Source organism: Gadus morhua, chromosome 12 (genome assembly GCF_902167405.1).
Source record: "Gadus morhua chromosome 12, gadMor3.0, whole genome shotgun sequence".
Taxonomy (NCBI): domain Eukaryota; kingdom Metazoa; phylum Chordata; class Actinopteri; order Gadiformes; family Gadidae; genus Gadus; species Gadus morhua.
In genome coordinates this window covers 6,495,405-6,510,515 of record NC_044059.1, presented here as the reverse complement: position 1 = coordinate 6,510,515, position 15,111 = coordinate 6,495,405, and the positions used below count along the sequence as shown (strand labels likewise).

At 48.0% G+C, this 15,111-nt stretch overlaps 1 protein-coding gene across 1 annotated transcript; it reads left to right on the top strand.

The window, feature by feature from the left end:
• Positions 1–173: 173 nt before the first annotated feature.
• dmap1 (DNA methyltransferase 1 associated protein 1) lies at positions 174–7,590 on the top strand. The gene is made up of 11 exons (XM_030372411.1): positions 174–289; positions 546–668; positions 1,000–1,091; positions 1,218–1,413; positions 1,733–1,891; positions 2,342–2,509; positions 2,738–2,923; positions 3,689–3,760; positions 4,501–4,573; positions 4,780–5,144; positions 6,615–7,590. Exons 2-11 carry the CDS (start codon positions 573–575, stop codon positions 6,672–6,674), a joined length of 1,467 nt encoding a protein of 488 aa, XP_030228271.1. The 5' UTR covers positions 174–289; positions 546–572; the 3' UTR covers positions 6,675–7,590.
• The last annotated feature ends 7,521 nt before the right edge of the window (positions 7,591–15,111 follow it).

Here is a 15,111-nt window from a genome sequence, read left to right as displayed (position 1 = left end):
TAATTTTGCATCTTTTTAATGTTTTTTGTTTGTTTTATTAATGTAGTGATTTAACAAAGCAGGAAACAATAAAAAAAAAATTGTTGTTAGACCAAACTAAACCTTCAGCACAGACCACTATCAAAGAGAAACAGAACTCCATCTCTGGTGATGCTGCTCTTCTGTACTGCAGTTCACCGCCAGACCTCACGACGGCGACAAGCTATATACCATGATGCGAAAGGACCGGCGCCGGAAGTTTAAGCTGGCTAGGAATACATTGCTACATGACTACTTACCCGAAAGCTAGGTATGGTCCTCTATTTTCAATGAAAAACACAGCTTTTTGTACAAATAGACATTTCGAAAAGTAAACGGAATAACAGATAACCCCATGGTTCGCTTTGACTTAAAAACGCTGTTTTTATGTGTCGTTACGCCGCTACGACCCACGTTATAGACCGCTGTATCCTTCGCTACGGATGCTCACCTGTTATAAACACCGGTATACCATGTTGACTAGACCTTGTTGAAAACCATTTGGACGTTTGTATAACTGTTGACAGGTGGCGTTGACAACATAAGTTATAGTCATGGCTACTGGAGCTGACGTGAGGGACATTCTGGAATTGACAGGAGGGGACAATGATGCTCCCATCAGTAAGAAGGATTTCATCAACTCGGAAAAGGTAAGATCTTCAGTCAGTGTACGTTGTAGTTGGCTCGTTACGTTTGTTCTCTAATCACCAAAATAAAATAAGAGTAACAGTAAAGATCATAATGGAATTATAATAGAAAACTCGCCCGTTTAGGGGTGTACAATCCGAATCATCTATCCCTAATTGGTCAAGTGTAATGGCTGTGTAATTAGTATTGTGGTAAGAGGGTAGTCAGTTATGAGTGAGTAAGGTTATATCCCCCCCCGCCCATACATTTTAAGTCAGGCTCGAGTCCTTACCATGGTATAGACTATTATATAAATGATGTGGCAAAAGCTCATCAAATAATCATTACCCACAGAAAAAAGCCAAGAAGACAACAGAAGCGCTGACCTTCAAGAGACCAGAGGGAATGCACCGGGAGGTCTATGCGCTGCTCTACTCAGATAAAAAGTAGGACTTTCTTTTTGGGATCTCCATGTTTTTTTCCTATTCCTCCAGCCATCCCCGTCGGTCCCGTTACTTCTAGTTATGATCAGTCAGTTATTCTTCCTTATTGTCATTTTTGTGTCTGTCTAGAGATGCGCCGCCTCTGTTGCCTAGCGATACAACTCAGGGCTACAGGACCGTCAAGGCCAAGTTGGGCTGTAAAAAGGTGCGTCCCTGGAAGTGGATGCCCTTCACCAATCCTGCCCGCAAAGATGGAGCCATATTCCATCACTGGAGACGCACAGCCGAGGAGGGCAAAGACTATCCTTTTGCACGCTTCAACAAGGTAAGGAACAGGCGATTTCTTTTTTTTTATGGCTTGTAACTTTATCATAATTGCAGATTTAAAGATGCAGCAGCAAGAGATAAATCCGCAAGGAAAACATTTCAAAACGTACAATTACACTGAACTTCATGCAACCAGACCTGCATGCGGATAAAAAATGGGCTTGCAGCATTTTCTGTCATAACCATGAATATTTTCAAGAAACAAAATAGCAGCATCAATACAATATATTTATCCTGACGCCTGTTTTTTAACATGCATAAACAGATATCGCCCTATAGATGTTCACCATCTCCCCTCCCTGTGTTCCCTGCTCTAGACGGTGCAGGTGCCGGTGTACTCGGAGCAGGAGTATCAGTTGTATCTCCATGACGACGGCTGGACCAAAGCGGAGACGGACCACCTCTTTGACCTGTGCAAGCGCTTCGACCTGCGCTTCGTGGTGGTCCACGACCGCTACGACCACCAGCAGTACAGGGTGAATACCTATACGCCCACGCACATGAACCACGGGCTTAGCCGCCACCCTGGTCTGGTCCTACCAGACTCTGGTGCTTCATTTCATTTGCACAGAGTCTGGCCACTCTCCATTGGCAAACGTTAACTCACTTGAAGGCGGTAGTCTGTCGGACTGCCCAGTGCCACTCTGGGTCTGCCATGACCAATCGCTAACGTTTGACTCCAACTCAAACTAGCACACGACCTCAACGTCATTGTTCTCAGCCGCTCCCTCTGTTTGCTGATTGGACAGCCAAAACATGGGCTGCAGAAAACCTGCGAATATACCGCAAATCCAGACGTAGTACTGAAGGGAAATGAAAATTGAGCGGAAGTACGTAGGCGGGCAGAGCCAGGCTGCCACCACAGAGGGATCGTCAGGATCTTCCAATAACTCATTTCTCCTGACATGTCTCCCTATCTCCTGCAGAAGCGCTCAGTGGAAGACCTGAAAGAGCGATACTATTGCATTTGCGGCAAGCTGATGAAGGTGCGCGCAGCATCGGGGGCGGAGCCAAAGATCTACATATTTGACGCTGGCCACGAGAGGCGCAGGAAAGAACAGCTGGATAAGCTGTTCAACCGCACACCTGAGCAGGTCAGTGAAAGGGCTGTACCCTCAAAGTCAATCATCGTTTGGATAGCCCCATCCGATGAATTGTCGGATACATTTTTGGAATCCAAGTCTATTATTCTATTCAACCATTAATTCTGTGTCTGATTAATAATTTTTTCTACTACTGCTGTCGAGTTACACCCAGTCATGATGACCTTATATTGCCTTGTACGCGATTTTCACATTGCACTTCTCCTATTCGACCTGCAGGTGGCGGAAGAGGAGTATCTGACCACAGAGCTACGGAAGATCGAGGGCAGAAAGAAAGAGCGGGAAAAGAAGGCCCAGGATCTGCAGAAACTCATCAAGGCCGCAGACACCAACACAGAGTTGAGGCGTGCGGAGAAGCGGGTTTCTAAGAAGAAGCTCCCCCAGAAAAGAGAAACAGAGAAGCCGGTTTGTTCCACACACATCACAACACGACGCCCCTGTTCCACTATTAGGGGTCACTATCATAAGTGGGATCATAAGCTTTTTTCATATCTTTCATATCTTTCATATCATATCTATATTATAAATAAGGTGTCTATGTCCAACTCTTTTTTTGGGGCAAAAACATTTTATGTGATGTGAAACATTTTTACTGTCTTGAATGCCTTGCACGGATATTTCCTACATCCTAAAATGAATAAATGCCAAATGTTGAAACAACAATTCAGGGAAACAGAATGGCCATAACAAAGTCCTTTAGCTACATTGATGCTTCGAGAAGTTGATAGACAATATCAGATATTCCTGGTTCAAAAGTAGAAACCCAACTTTGAATGCTGATCCGAGTCATTCAATAGATTTTTGTACGTAATATGGTTGCTCCACCAACTCTGAATGTGAACCATGCAGTGTCCATGGCCTCCATGGTTTACTTGATGGTTTTGATCCACTCTTCAAGTGTGCGTTGAAAGCAGTTGTGAGATTGCGACGCAAAATGCGATGTTCTAAACAGACGGTAACGGCATCAACACCCATTGAGGAGTGTTACCACATTCAATCTAGATTGACCAGAGATAGGTTCTTGTCTAGACAGAATCTCCCACGCAAGTGTCGTAAAGTCAAATGCTCATACATCATCGTACATTTATCGTGTGTAAACAGTGCCGATGTAAGCACCGTGTTTGTAAGCAACTCATTGATCATTGCAATCGTATTCATCCCTTCACGCAGGCCGTTCCAGAGACAGCAGGCATCAAATTCCCAGACTTCAAGTCTGCAGGTGTCACACTCCGCAGCCAGAGGGTAAGCATAACTGGCTGTTATTCATGAGAACTAGCACATCTGGGAAGAGTGGTGACCGTTGGCATGGTAGTATTGTGTCCAGGATTATTCTTGCCCGCCCTTTCCTTCCTGAACGGTTGTAAATGCAAGAATGTTCACATGAAACTCCAACTCGCCTGCTGAGATTTTACACTGTATCTTATTGATACACACTTTAGATTAGAAAACTTAACTTGCTCGTTGTTGGCGTCTTACAATTCTACTAATAAAATATATTTATATCATTGAATGATGAGCCGGTTGAATGTAGTGCCATTTTGTTTGTGAGTTAATTTATTTGTAGAACCAGCAGTAATAGCACTAGCAAATAGCACACTGCTCGGTTTTGATGTATCATGTAAGCAAAGGAGAGCGGTTGACCTGAAGCTAGCTATCTCTCATTAGCGCTATGATGATGGATGCCGTTAGTGGCCGGCTAGCATCGCTAAGGCCTAGCAGGACAGCTTGATTCATCTCCAAGACTGATGAGCTGCCGCCGCCGTCTCTATGGAAAATGCATTAGCATTAGCTAAAGGACTAGCGTGATCCCGCGGCTAATCAGTCAGACAGACTCCAGTGGATAAAGACATTTTGATCTGGCCCGCTGAAGAGCATTTCATTTGAATTAAACGCATCGACGCGGAGGCGTTGATTGTAACATCCATAGCACCTTAACCTAACGTGTGTGTGTGTGTGTGTGTGTTATGATTTGGTTATTCTAGATGAAGCTGCCTAGCTCTGTAGGGCAGAAGAAGATTAAAGCCATTGAGCAGATCCTGACGGAACAAGGAGTGGGTGAGTGCAAAATAACCCCCACTGGCGGCCATGTTGTGCCAAAAAGGGAACTATAATTAATTCATTAATTCAAAGCATTTATTACAAAAAGTAGCAGGGGCAGTGAAGCCTGCGCTGTGGGCCCTGAAGTAAACTCTCAGTGGTGTGCGCGCGCTCGGGCTGCTGTCTTAACGTCCTGCCTGTCCGTCTGTCCCCCGGCACCACAGACCTCAACCCCATGACCACGGAGGAGATCGTGCAGATGTTCAACGAGCTGCGCAGCGACCTAGTGCTGGTCTACGAGCTGAAGCAGGCGCTCAGCAACTGTGAGTACGAGCAGCAGATGCTGCGGCATCGCTACGAGGCCCTGCTGAAGGCTGGCGGCGGCGGCGGCGGCGGCGGCGGCTTCCAGGGGGTCGTGACGGTGTCCACGCCCCAGGCAGCGGAGCCCAACGTGGGCAACAGCGGCAGCGTCACGCCGTGCACTCCCGGAGGAGATGCCCTGGCCTGGCCCGGCCTCATGGACGACATCAAGGTGGAGGCCAAGGAGCAGATTATCGACGTGGTGGGCGCGCCGCTCACCCCCAACTCGGTAATGCCCCTTTAACATATCGATATATTCTTATTATTATTAGGGCTGTAACGATACACAAATTCACGATTCGGTTTGTATCACGATTTTTGACCCACGGTTCGATACATCCCACGATTCTTTTAAATTTAAAAAGCATTTTATTTAAACAACACTTATATACCAATTAGCTTAATGTAACATTTAATAACAAATAATTTGGAACACTGAACAGATTTGAACCGAAAGAGTACTATTAAAGTATAGCTAAATTAATAAAGAAATAACCAAAGATTGCAGTTGGAGGATGCTTTTTGCTGGTAGGCATAATAGGGCCCCTTTAACTGTTTGGTTGGTTTATTCAAATATTCTTATTAGGCTATGTAGCTTAAATAATGACATAATCAGGCCGTATAGAATGCAACATAATATAATAACCTAACTTTCAATAGATGAGGAAAAACATGAACGTCGCAATAACGAGGCATAGTGTTACGAGTAGCATATGTGTGTGCGGGAGAATGGCAGTGTGCGTATGCGTGTGTGAGTGACGTCAGCGAGTGAGTGGACGAGCGAGGAGAGCGAGCGGTAGCGCGTGTGTCTAGTGAAGAAGCGAACGAGTCCGGTAGAATAAAGTACCCATCCTGTCAATAATCGGTGGCCGCTTCATTCCGACCTTTAAGCAGACAAACTGCCAGTCAAATCACACAAAACAATAGAGACAGGATCACACAGGCAATTCTTTTCGCGCTTGGCCCACTCTGGATAAATGTCGTTCATATCGCATATGAGGACTTCGACGGCTGTGGTGAAATGCAATCCTGTGATCACAGAGAGCTGTGATCACAGAGAGTGCATCTCGTCACATATTTACGGCATCGATAGGAGGGGGCGCTGTCAGCAGACTATTATTTAGACAAATTATTAGCAAATTTCAATCGGACAATTTGACTGAAGAGTTAGAAAGGGCATATCGCGCTTCTGCCTTCTCACACCGCGAGACAGGTTCGTGGCTTTGAGTATCGCGATTTTCGGTTTGATACGCGTATCGTTACAGCCCTAATTATTATACAGGGAAAGTATTAAAGTTAACAAAGTTACAATTTAAAACGGGTCCGACTCAGTATAAAGCTGATTATGTGCTGTATGTTCTGCACACATACAGCACATAACAGGAACATAGCACGTCAGACATCAGTAGGACAATCACATAGACGACAGACTGAACACACACAGTTGGCTATAAGCAACACAAATTGAGTGGTCCTGCGTGGTCCTACACTCGCTGGAGGCCGACGGCCCCTTTAAGGGTGGTCTTTGGTTTCATGATTCATTAATTAGTCATTCGGAACTGGGTTGTTCAAAACGTGTGAAGAAGAGGTTCAAGGTTTCAGGATTAGAGTCCGTAACGTGAAACATGTGTGGTTGTTGTTTTATTTGCAAGCAGACGTTAAAATGAACCGTGAGTCATTCCTCTCTCCGCCTCCACAGCGCAAACGGAGAGAGTCGGCCTCCAGCTGCTCTTCGGTGAAGAAGATGAAGAAACCTTGATGATGAAGATGAAAGCGCCTCCACACACACACACACACACACACACCGAGTGGGATGACGTGTCACCCGTTTTCATCACTGGCTTAATGTCCCCCATGGCCTCCTGCGCGGACACACAGCTATATCCACTCCTCTAAGTAACTAACTAACTAACTGGGCTCGCTCCATACAAGCAACACACACACACACACACACACACACACACACACACACACACACACACACACACACACACACACACACACACACACACACAAGGGGGCACAGGGGTGGACACACACATGGTGTCACCCACACGCTATGGAGACAAAGGCTACAACTGAGTGACATTCCATTTCATTACCCCTCCTCGTGGGGCCCTCGGTCGGCACTCTGGCCCCTCAGATGAGGCCCAGATCAACTGTAAATTGCCCGGCCAAGCTAATAGGGCCACGGGGACGGAGTGGGAGAACCGGCTGGGGTAATTGAAATGAATTGAAATGAAAAGCAGGAAGTGTGTGTGTGGGAGAGCGAGGAGATCCTTAAGCTATCGGTTTAGTTCAGAGGGTTTTCTTTTTAGGGTAATCATGCCATGCTGTTTACAGGCGGCCGGGCTGACTTTTCTGTTTAAGCCGTGCTACCTTCAAGCTGGCGTCTCATCTTGACATCTCTCTCTCTCTCTCTCTCTCTCCCCCTCTCTCTCTCTCTCTCTCTCTCTCTCTCTCTCTCTCTGTCTCTCTCTCTCTCTCTCTCTCTCTCTCTCTCTCTGTCTCTTCCCCCACCTCTTTCTTTGTTGATGTGACCATTTTGTTTCTGTGTGATGCATTTGTTTTTGTAAAGGAAATGAGGCCCAGAGTTCGCTTGAGGCCTGTGTCCTCAAGCAACCTTGAAGAAGCCTTTTTCAAACATTTAATAAACCTTGTGTTTTTTTTCTACATCTTGGATGGATTTACGTCACAGCAAAGTGCCTGTGTCCTTCCCGCCCTCCTCTGTTGTCCGCACACTCATACTTGAGCTCTTGACTGGAAAACAATTAGTGGGGAAACTATATTTGCTGTGGAAATTGTGAGTTCATGACATTTCTACCTTGGCTGTCGTCCCCTTTAAGTGACAGCTAATGACTTCATTAATATGATAATTAAGCTGTGATCATTCTTAGATTGCCACCGCCATGGAAACTTCATTTGGTTTCTTCCCTCGCATAATATTGCTAATTGCATGTCAATTATGTCATTTAGCCTACTTAGACATTAATTTCTATGCAAATGTTATATAGCATGGTGTGGAGGACTGCCGTAATGCACGTGGATGGGGCTTCAGTTTTTTCACGTATTGCCTGAACAAACTGAACTCTTCCAAGAACAACTTGCAAAAAATTCAAGTTCTGACAATTGTCACCAAAGGTTTATTTTCTAAAGCATTCAAATAATGGCCCAGTGTACCTGGTTGGATAATTATCCAACTGTTTTTTTTGATATTCATTCTCGAATTCATACATTTTCTTCCTTGGAAATTGTTCCCCCCCCAACCTGTTCATCCTCTATGGTATGAGACCCGTTGTAACCCTCTCCATCTCTGTTAACGGTGCCCTGACATTTCCCCCGTGAGACACGCACACAATCTGCTAGCGGTAGGCTAGCATTTCCATCACCACCTGACTTCCTGGTTGTACAGCTCTAATAAGTATCGCTACGGTTACCAGAGTAAACCTATATCCACACACTCTATAAGCCATCGGCTTGAGAGGAGGAAGGAGTAAACACGAGGAGAAAATGGATTCTCGGTGTCTATATTTCATGTTGAAAATTGGCTTGTAAATCCAGCCGGTTTGATCTATGGAACCCGTCATTGCTTGGAAAAACCTCCGTAAATGTGTAATTTCTCCCTTGACGGAACACAGCAAAAGGGGCTATCTTTCTTTTCAGTACTCCGCCTCCTCTCTCTGTTCTTTCATTTTTTTGGTCGATCTTTCCCAGGCCGGTCTTGGATTAATGTTAGGCCTCCCTTCCTCCCTCTCTCTTTCTCTCTCAACCGCGCTCCCCTGAAATCTGCTCTTCATCAAGGCTTGTCCATTTATCAAAAATAAGACATCTCCCTCTTTCTCTCTCCGTCCCAGCCTCAAGTTATATGGCAGGTACCGTGTAAGATGGGCTTCAAGAAGGTGGAGGTTATTAATAAAAAGGTCTAAATTGAAAATGAGTAGGCGTGGATGCATCACCAATCATGTGTGAATGATAAAGACCTCCACCACAACCACCACCACCTCCGCCCACCACCCCACCTCCGTTTGGGGCAGCAAGCTCCTTCCGTCCTGGAAGAGGAGACGATAGGACAGGGGGGGCATGGGGGGTGTAGCTTTTTGGCGGCACTAATGTGAAAAGCATGATGCAGAACGCCACATAGAGTTTCTTGTAGGCTGGTTGTGGTGGCACAGAGATGGGGGTGGGTGGGTGGGTGGGTGGTGTCTATCTCTTTATCAAGCCTCGATGCCTTAATCTCGGGTCCTAAGAGGTGTGATGGCTGTTTATCATAATTGAACTGTGTCCTGGCTAATCATGGACATACGTCTCTGTCACCGGGCCCGTGCGGGCGGGCGACACCGAGCACTAGTGATTGAGAACGCGTTTAAGAGGAATGATGCGTGGAGCGCGGGTCGTAGCGGGGAGTCGAGGCAGGGGGGGGCGCGCTAGAGCCCTGCTCAAATACAGGCCTCACCTCCGGGAGAGAGCGTCTGATCTGACGTTGATTGGGTTGTTGATGTGTTTCCAACCCCACATCCGGAGGCGTCGTCTGTGTCGGCTACAATCGTAGATTACTTTTGGGGAAGAATATCTATGTACGAGGAACCAATTTCTTAGGCGAGACGGGCTGGGAGGGTTTGGTTTTGAACTCAACCCCGCCGCTGAGTGAGCTACGGCTGTTTTTGAGCTAGGCGCCTTTTTGTTTGCGCAACCCCCAATTCCTATCCCAACTGTCATCTTCATCTCAGGGTTTTCACTCTTCATCTCGTCTGTGCGTGTTTGACTTTGACTTTCATCTCTTCTCCATCATCTGTGTCGTCCCCTCCCCCATAACCTTTAGGGAAAAAAGTTGTAATCATTGTGCAGCATCAAACTCCTGTACCCACCGGGATGCCGGTCTCCACAAAAGTACCAAAAAAAAAAAAAGGGATAGGAATAGGAAACGTGTAATGTTGAGACGGGGACATCGCAAATGCCCAAAGGGGCTGGACAGTGGAAGTCATTTCCAGTGGATTTTTTTGCCTACAATGCAAACCCAATCACAAGCGGTGAGCAGTGCTTACAGCTAGGCATTAACCCGAGTGTCCAGGCCTCATCCCCTGGAGACGGCAGGACTGAGCGGAGTGGAGTGCAGAGGAGAGTCTGCTACTAAATCTGGACTTTCCCTGCCTCTGGAAGTGTGTCCAGTCTGGGGAGATCTTGAAGAGTGTTGCTGGGACACCTTGAGCAGACGAAGACACTTTGATTTGTTTGTGATTCGGAAAAAACACCACCACACAGAAGAAGTGCTTTATAAAGCTGGCTTTGTTAATGCCGACAAGATTCATAACTACCTTCCTAATCTAAAGCCTATCTAGATTTGAGAACTACCGTACAAATATAGCTACTGTAAAAGAAATGGGAAAATACACCGTAAAAGAGCTCCGGGGCCTAATTTATTGGTCACACGCGGTAACATTGTGGACGTGACTCCCATTTAACGGGGATAAAAGGTGGCTATACCTGCAGGGAACAGGTGCTCTGAAGAACATCTTCATCGACTGGAGTCACCGTCCCCCCGTGTGTGTATGTAAATGAGCGTGGGAGCAAGTGGAGAGATATTAAAAGAGAGGGGACGGAGACACTCCGGGCATCCAGAGTGTGTGAGCCATTCAGGGCGAGACATCTGATTGGCCGCTGACTAGACCCGGGCTAGATGGACGGACTCCTTTCTGTTGGAAGCAACACGCCTCAGAAACACAGGGGGGGCTAATTTGATTTGTCGGTGTGAGATAGAGAGGCTCCCCGATGCCACCTGACAAGAGAGTTAGCTGAGGCGGGCAAGTACAGAAAATGTCTTTTCAATTGTAATTCTTCCCAAGAAAAATCCAATTTACCATGCGGATCCACAGCTGTCACGGCGGCAGAATTAAACATTACCCATAATTCACTGGGGTCCCCGGGCAGGTCAGGGGGACGCCGGGCGATGGTAACGCCACTCTGGGGTGCAATAACAAGTTGATTTTAACCCCTCTGACCCCTATCAACGCGGCCGCCTTCGAGGGGGGGGGGGGGGGGGTCTGGGGAAACGCCAGGTGGCTTCGCCCCTCGGCTCTGCTAACAGTGATGGGGTCGGGTACGCACTACTCGACTTCCCCCTGTGCACGAACCTCACAACTCATCACTCCAGTTCCTACCTTTCACAAAAACAGTTTGTGGGGGGGGAAGGGGGCTGTGTGTGAGGGGGGGGGGGGGGGTGATATGTCAGCATAAATGCAATGTTTTCCAGCCCACTGGATCGCTTCCTGTAAAAGCACCATAGGGTGGTGGTGGCGGGTGGGTATGGGGGTTGGGTATGGGGGTTGTGGTGGCAGGGGGGGGGGGGGCGGTGATGCTGTGGCAGCCAGTGTCCCAGTGTCATCACCCAACGGTGAGCTGACTGCCGCGCCTGGCTGGCCGGCCACCGCCGGAGCCTCAATTACCTGACTGACGTTTCATTAACGCCTGCAGCTGATCCCGTGGCGGGGAGGCAGTGGGGCGCACAGCAGGAGCAGAGAGAGAGAGAGGGGGAGGGAGAGAGAGAGAGAGGGGGGAGGGAGAGAGAGAGAGACTTGCGCATTACATTCTCAGGCGCTGTCAGTGTCACAGGCCTGAGTGCAGCCCCACAGCCACTCATTACCTCCTAGTCATTTAGCACATGGTCGTATTGAGGGGGACGCCAGACACTAAAATAGAGCTGCCGGGTGTTATCCAGAGACTCCTGTGCTTGGCCACATTATCCACACATACCTGGGTACCCCGGATGGTTTAACGTTGAGGAATCATTAACCTTGTCAGTGTGTGTCTGCGTGAGATACGGTGTATAAGGAATGATGCCTGGCCATGTCTATATGAGGACATCCTGTTATGGAACGTCACTGTTGTTTATGACCGTGGTTTGTATTCATTTTCGAATACAATGTTGTTAATTTTTTCATGTGTTATCGCACAGTAAAGGACTTTGTTTAAATGCCGCATTTTTACTAGAAGATGCAAAATTTGCAGACTTTACGGAATGAGTACTAGGCTGTCATTTCACAACTGGTCTGTGTTTTAGTGTGGGCGTGTCTGTGTCTGTTCTGTGTGCATACAGCCGTGTGTATGTGCTTGTCTGTGTACATTGGTTTGTGTATGAGTGTGTCTGTGTGCAATTGTTTGTGTGTGCGCATGTTCCCGTACTTGCTTGTGTGTCTCTGTGTGTGGGTTTGTGTGCTGCATGTACTTGCTTGCATGTGTGTGTGTGTGTGTTGCCTGTCTGTGTGGCCTCTCTGGGGGGGTTAGTGCTGTCCATGACAGAGATGATCCAGGGTGGGAGCTGAGCGGGGGGCTTAGTGGGACCCTGGCCTGAGCTCCTCCACCGGGGCAATGCTTGGCTGGCTCCCCCTTTTTCCATTTGTCACCCTGGGCCAGTAAGACCCGCGGAGAGATTAGGGGCAGAGCGGAGACACTGGGGGGAGTAGCAGGAATAAGAGGATCAGTTAAGCTATAAACACAAGACAAGTTTGTGTCTCTCAGCCAGTCTGGCACATCGGTGGACAGTAATGACTGGGGAAAGTTCAATGTGCGCCGAGTGGCTCCCCCCCCGCACTCTCTCTGGCCCCCCCCGTTCTGGAGTCCGTCGGGGGATGAGGGGCAAGCGGCTGGCCGTTTGCTCAGAGCAAGCTGGTTTAATGCAAGGCGCGGTTATGATAAAGGAGGGCCAGCCCGACCCTGGGACCATTAAACAAAAGGAGTGAACTGTTATTAACCCGTTGTGACCCGGCCCTAACGAACTGTGACCCCCGGTCGCAGAGGAAGCCCGTTTGAACAATAATTAGAAACCCGCGGTATGAAGAACATTAGTCAAATCCTGAGAGCTTCTTCATTTCCATATTTTTGAATATTCTACTTAATTATGCAAAGAGCGCCGCAGAGGTAGACGGGAAGTTTCGGGCCGGCCTCATAAAGGCCTTATTAAGAGTGGAGGGGATTAATGACGTTTAATGCGGGGGCAATCAAACATTTAATGCAAAGGCTCTCCTGCAGGCAAACAGTGTTTAAATGAGTCAATTAGACATTCATTATCTGCAGGTCTGCGAGAGGTGTCAGATCTGCATACACGTTGGTGGGGAGAACCAGTCCTCTTTAAAGGGAACTAATGAAATACTAAACCAGTTAACAACTTAGACATGGAAAATGTACAAATATTGATTGCTAGAGGGCTGGTTACGTGTTGTCTTCAAATCAGCGAGGAAATGTGCAATATCCACCAGAGATTGACTCATAAATCATAATTATCGAGTTAGCATGATCTCTCCTTCCAATTAGTTAGGTAGGGCACCAGAGGTGGAATGAGAGTGGGCAACATGGTGGGCACAATTTGAATTGTCCATTTTCCAAAACATGACAAACAAATCCTATTATCCTCCCGCCAAAGTATCTCCGAGGATCCATCGTATAGCCCCCCCAATCCCCCCCACCCTCCTTGAATTATCATCAGTGTGACAACCCCCCCCCCCCCCCCCCAGAAATAAACACACAACAAAAAACATACACATAGGATGACTTGAATAATGTACCAAACTATGCGGATACATCATTGTCAGCACCCTCCCCACCCCAATAACCCCCACCCCCCCAATTCCTCACCTTCTTTTCTTTCCCGCTCTCCATGTCGTCCAACAGCCTCCTCCACTCTGTCAGTCGCCTCGCCACACAATTACTGTGTGTGATTGCTATCAGGCGGGACGGTCGGGGAGGCTCCCAAATTAGGGGGCCTAAATAGGATTTCCTGCATGGCGGAGGGCACAGGGCTGGACATGGTAATGAAAGCCTATACATCACAATCAGGCCGACAATCCTATTCATACTGCAACACATTACTCTCACTCCTCATAATTATAGAGGGGTGACAGACGGACCTGTGAGGCATGGAGGAGGCGCGTGGCGTGAGGTGGAGGAGGAGGAGGAGGAGGAGGAGGAGGGAGGGGTGTTGGTGGCCGGGCCGGGCTGAGCCGAGGAGGGGCGGGGAGGGGAGGGTGTTGTGCTACAGTAGTTTCAAGTGTCTTCTTCTTGTGTCGCCTGCCCCCCCCCCCTGTGATCCCTTGATACCTGCGGCGACTGGATTAACCGGGGGATCCGCGCTGCCGGTCCACCGCCCTGCGCCGCTGTGATAGATGTGTAATTACAGAGAAGGAGCAAGCGCCCGCTTATTTATGTATTTGCACCCCAACAACGGGTCTTTATCCAACACGCCACCGACTGCATCTCACACCAGACTTGATACACATACACACACACGCACACACACACACACACACACACATACACATAGACACACACACACACACACACACACATACATTAACACTCTCACTCACCCACACCGAAACATGTGTGTGCACACATACGCAGAGAAACACAGGCACGCACACACACAAAGCGAGGTGATGAGAATTGAGAGGGACAGACTTGTGATCAATACCATGAGCGGGTGCTGGGAATAAGACAATGGCCTATCAGATTGAGGTTGACTTCTCCTTGTATTTGCGGAAGGCCCGTGACAATAGATTGGCCCAGAAATCCAATGGCACTCGCCAGGAGAAAAAGAGGAGAGAGATGAGAAGAGAGATTGCTAATGCTCTCCAAGCAGGCATTTTAATCTGTGACAGAGGAGGGATTTGGTGAAAGCCATTATCACACAAACCCCCCCCTCCTCTTTTGATAAGACCACCTTATCAGACTGCTTCGGGGAGAGAGTGCATTTGCGTGTGTGTGTGTGTGGTGGTGGTCTCCGCCACGACAGCTGTGGTGCGCGGGTGTGTGTGTGTGTTTGCGTGTTTGGAAAAATTGGATATTGAAGATGTGATTAATTGGGCCTGCGAGAGCCCTGCTTTATCGACGTAAATCACCTTAAGAACTGTGTGAAAGCGTAAGCGGCAGAATGTAGATTGAGATCAGTGTAACCCACTTCAGCAGCACTCAAGGCAACGCTCGCCACAAACAGCCAACACATCATTACATCCACCCTGCACACTGCTCACTGCCACGGCCTAAGGACAGGAACCACCTTGGCTTTCTGTCTGTGAGTGTGTGTGTGTGTGTGTGTGTGTGTGTGTGTGCGTGGCACCTGCAGCCGTGCAGATAGCTCTCATCTCACACAGGGATCCCCGACCGGGCCTCCAGAGAGAGAGAGATGAGATGAGAGATGGAACATGATG

Excerpts from the sequence above, each read along its gene's own strand:
- dmap1 (XM_030372411.1), top strand. The coding sequence starts at position 573 with ATGGCTACTGGAGCTGACGTGAGGGACATTCTGGAATTGACAGGAGGG. Across the intron at positions 669-999 it reads ATTTCATCAACTCGGAAAAG|AAAAAAGCCAAGAAGACAAC; the intron begins GTAAGATCTTCA and ends CATTACCCACAG. Across the intron at positions 4,574-4,779 it reads CCTGACGGAACAAGGAGTGG|ACCTCAACCCCATGACCACG; the intron begins GTGAGTGCAAAA and ends CCGGCACCACAG.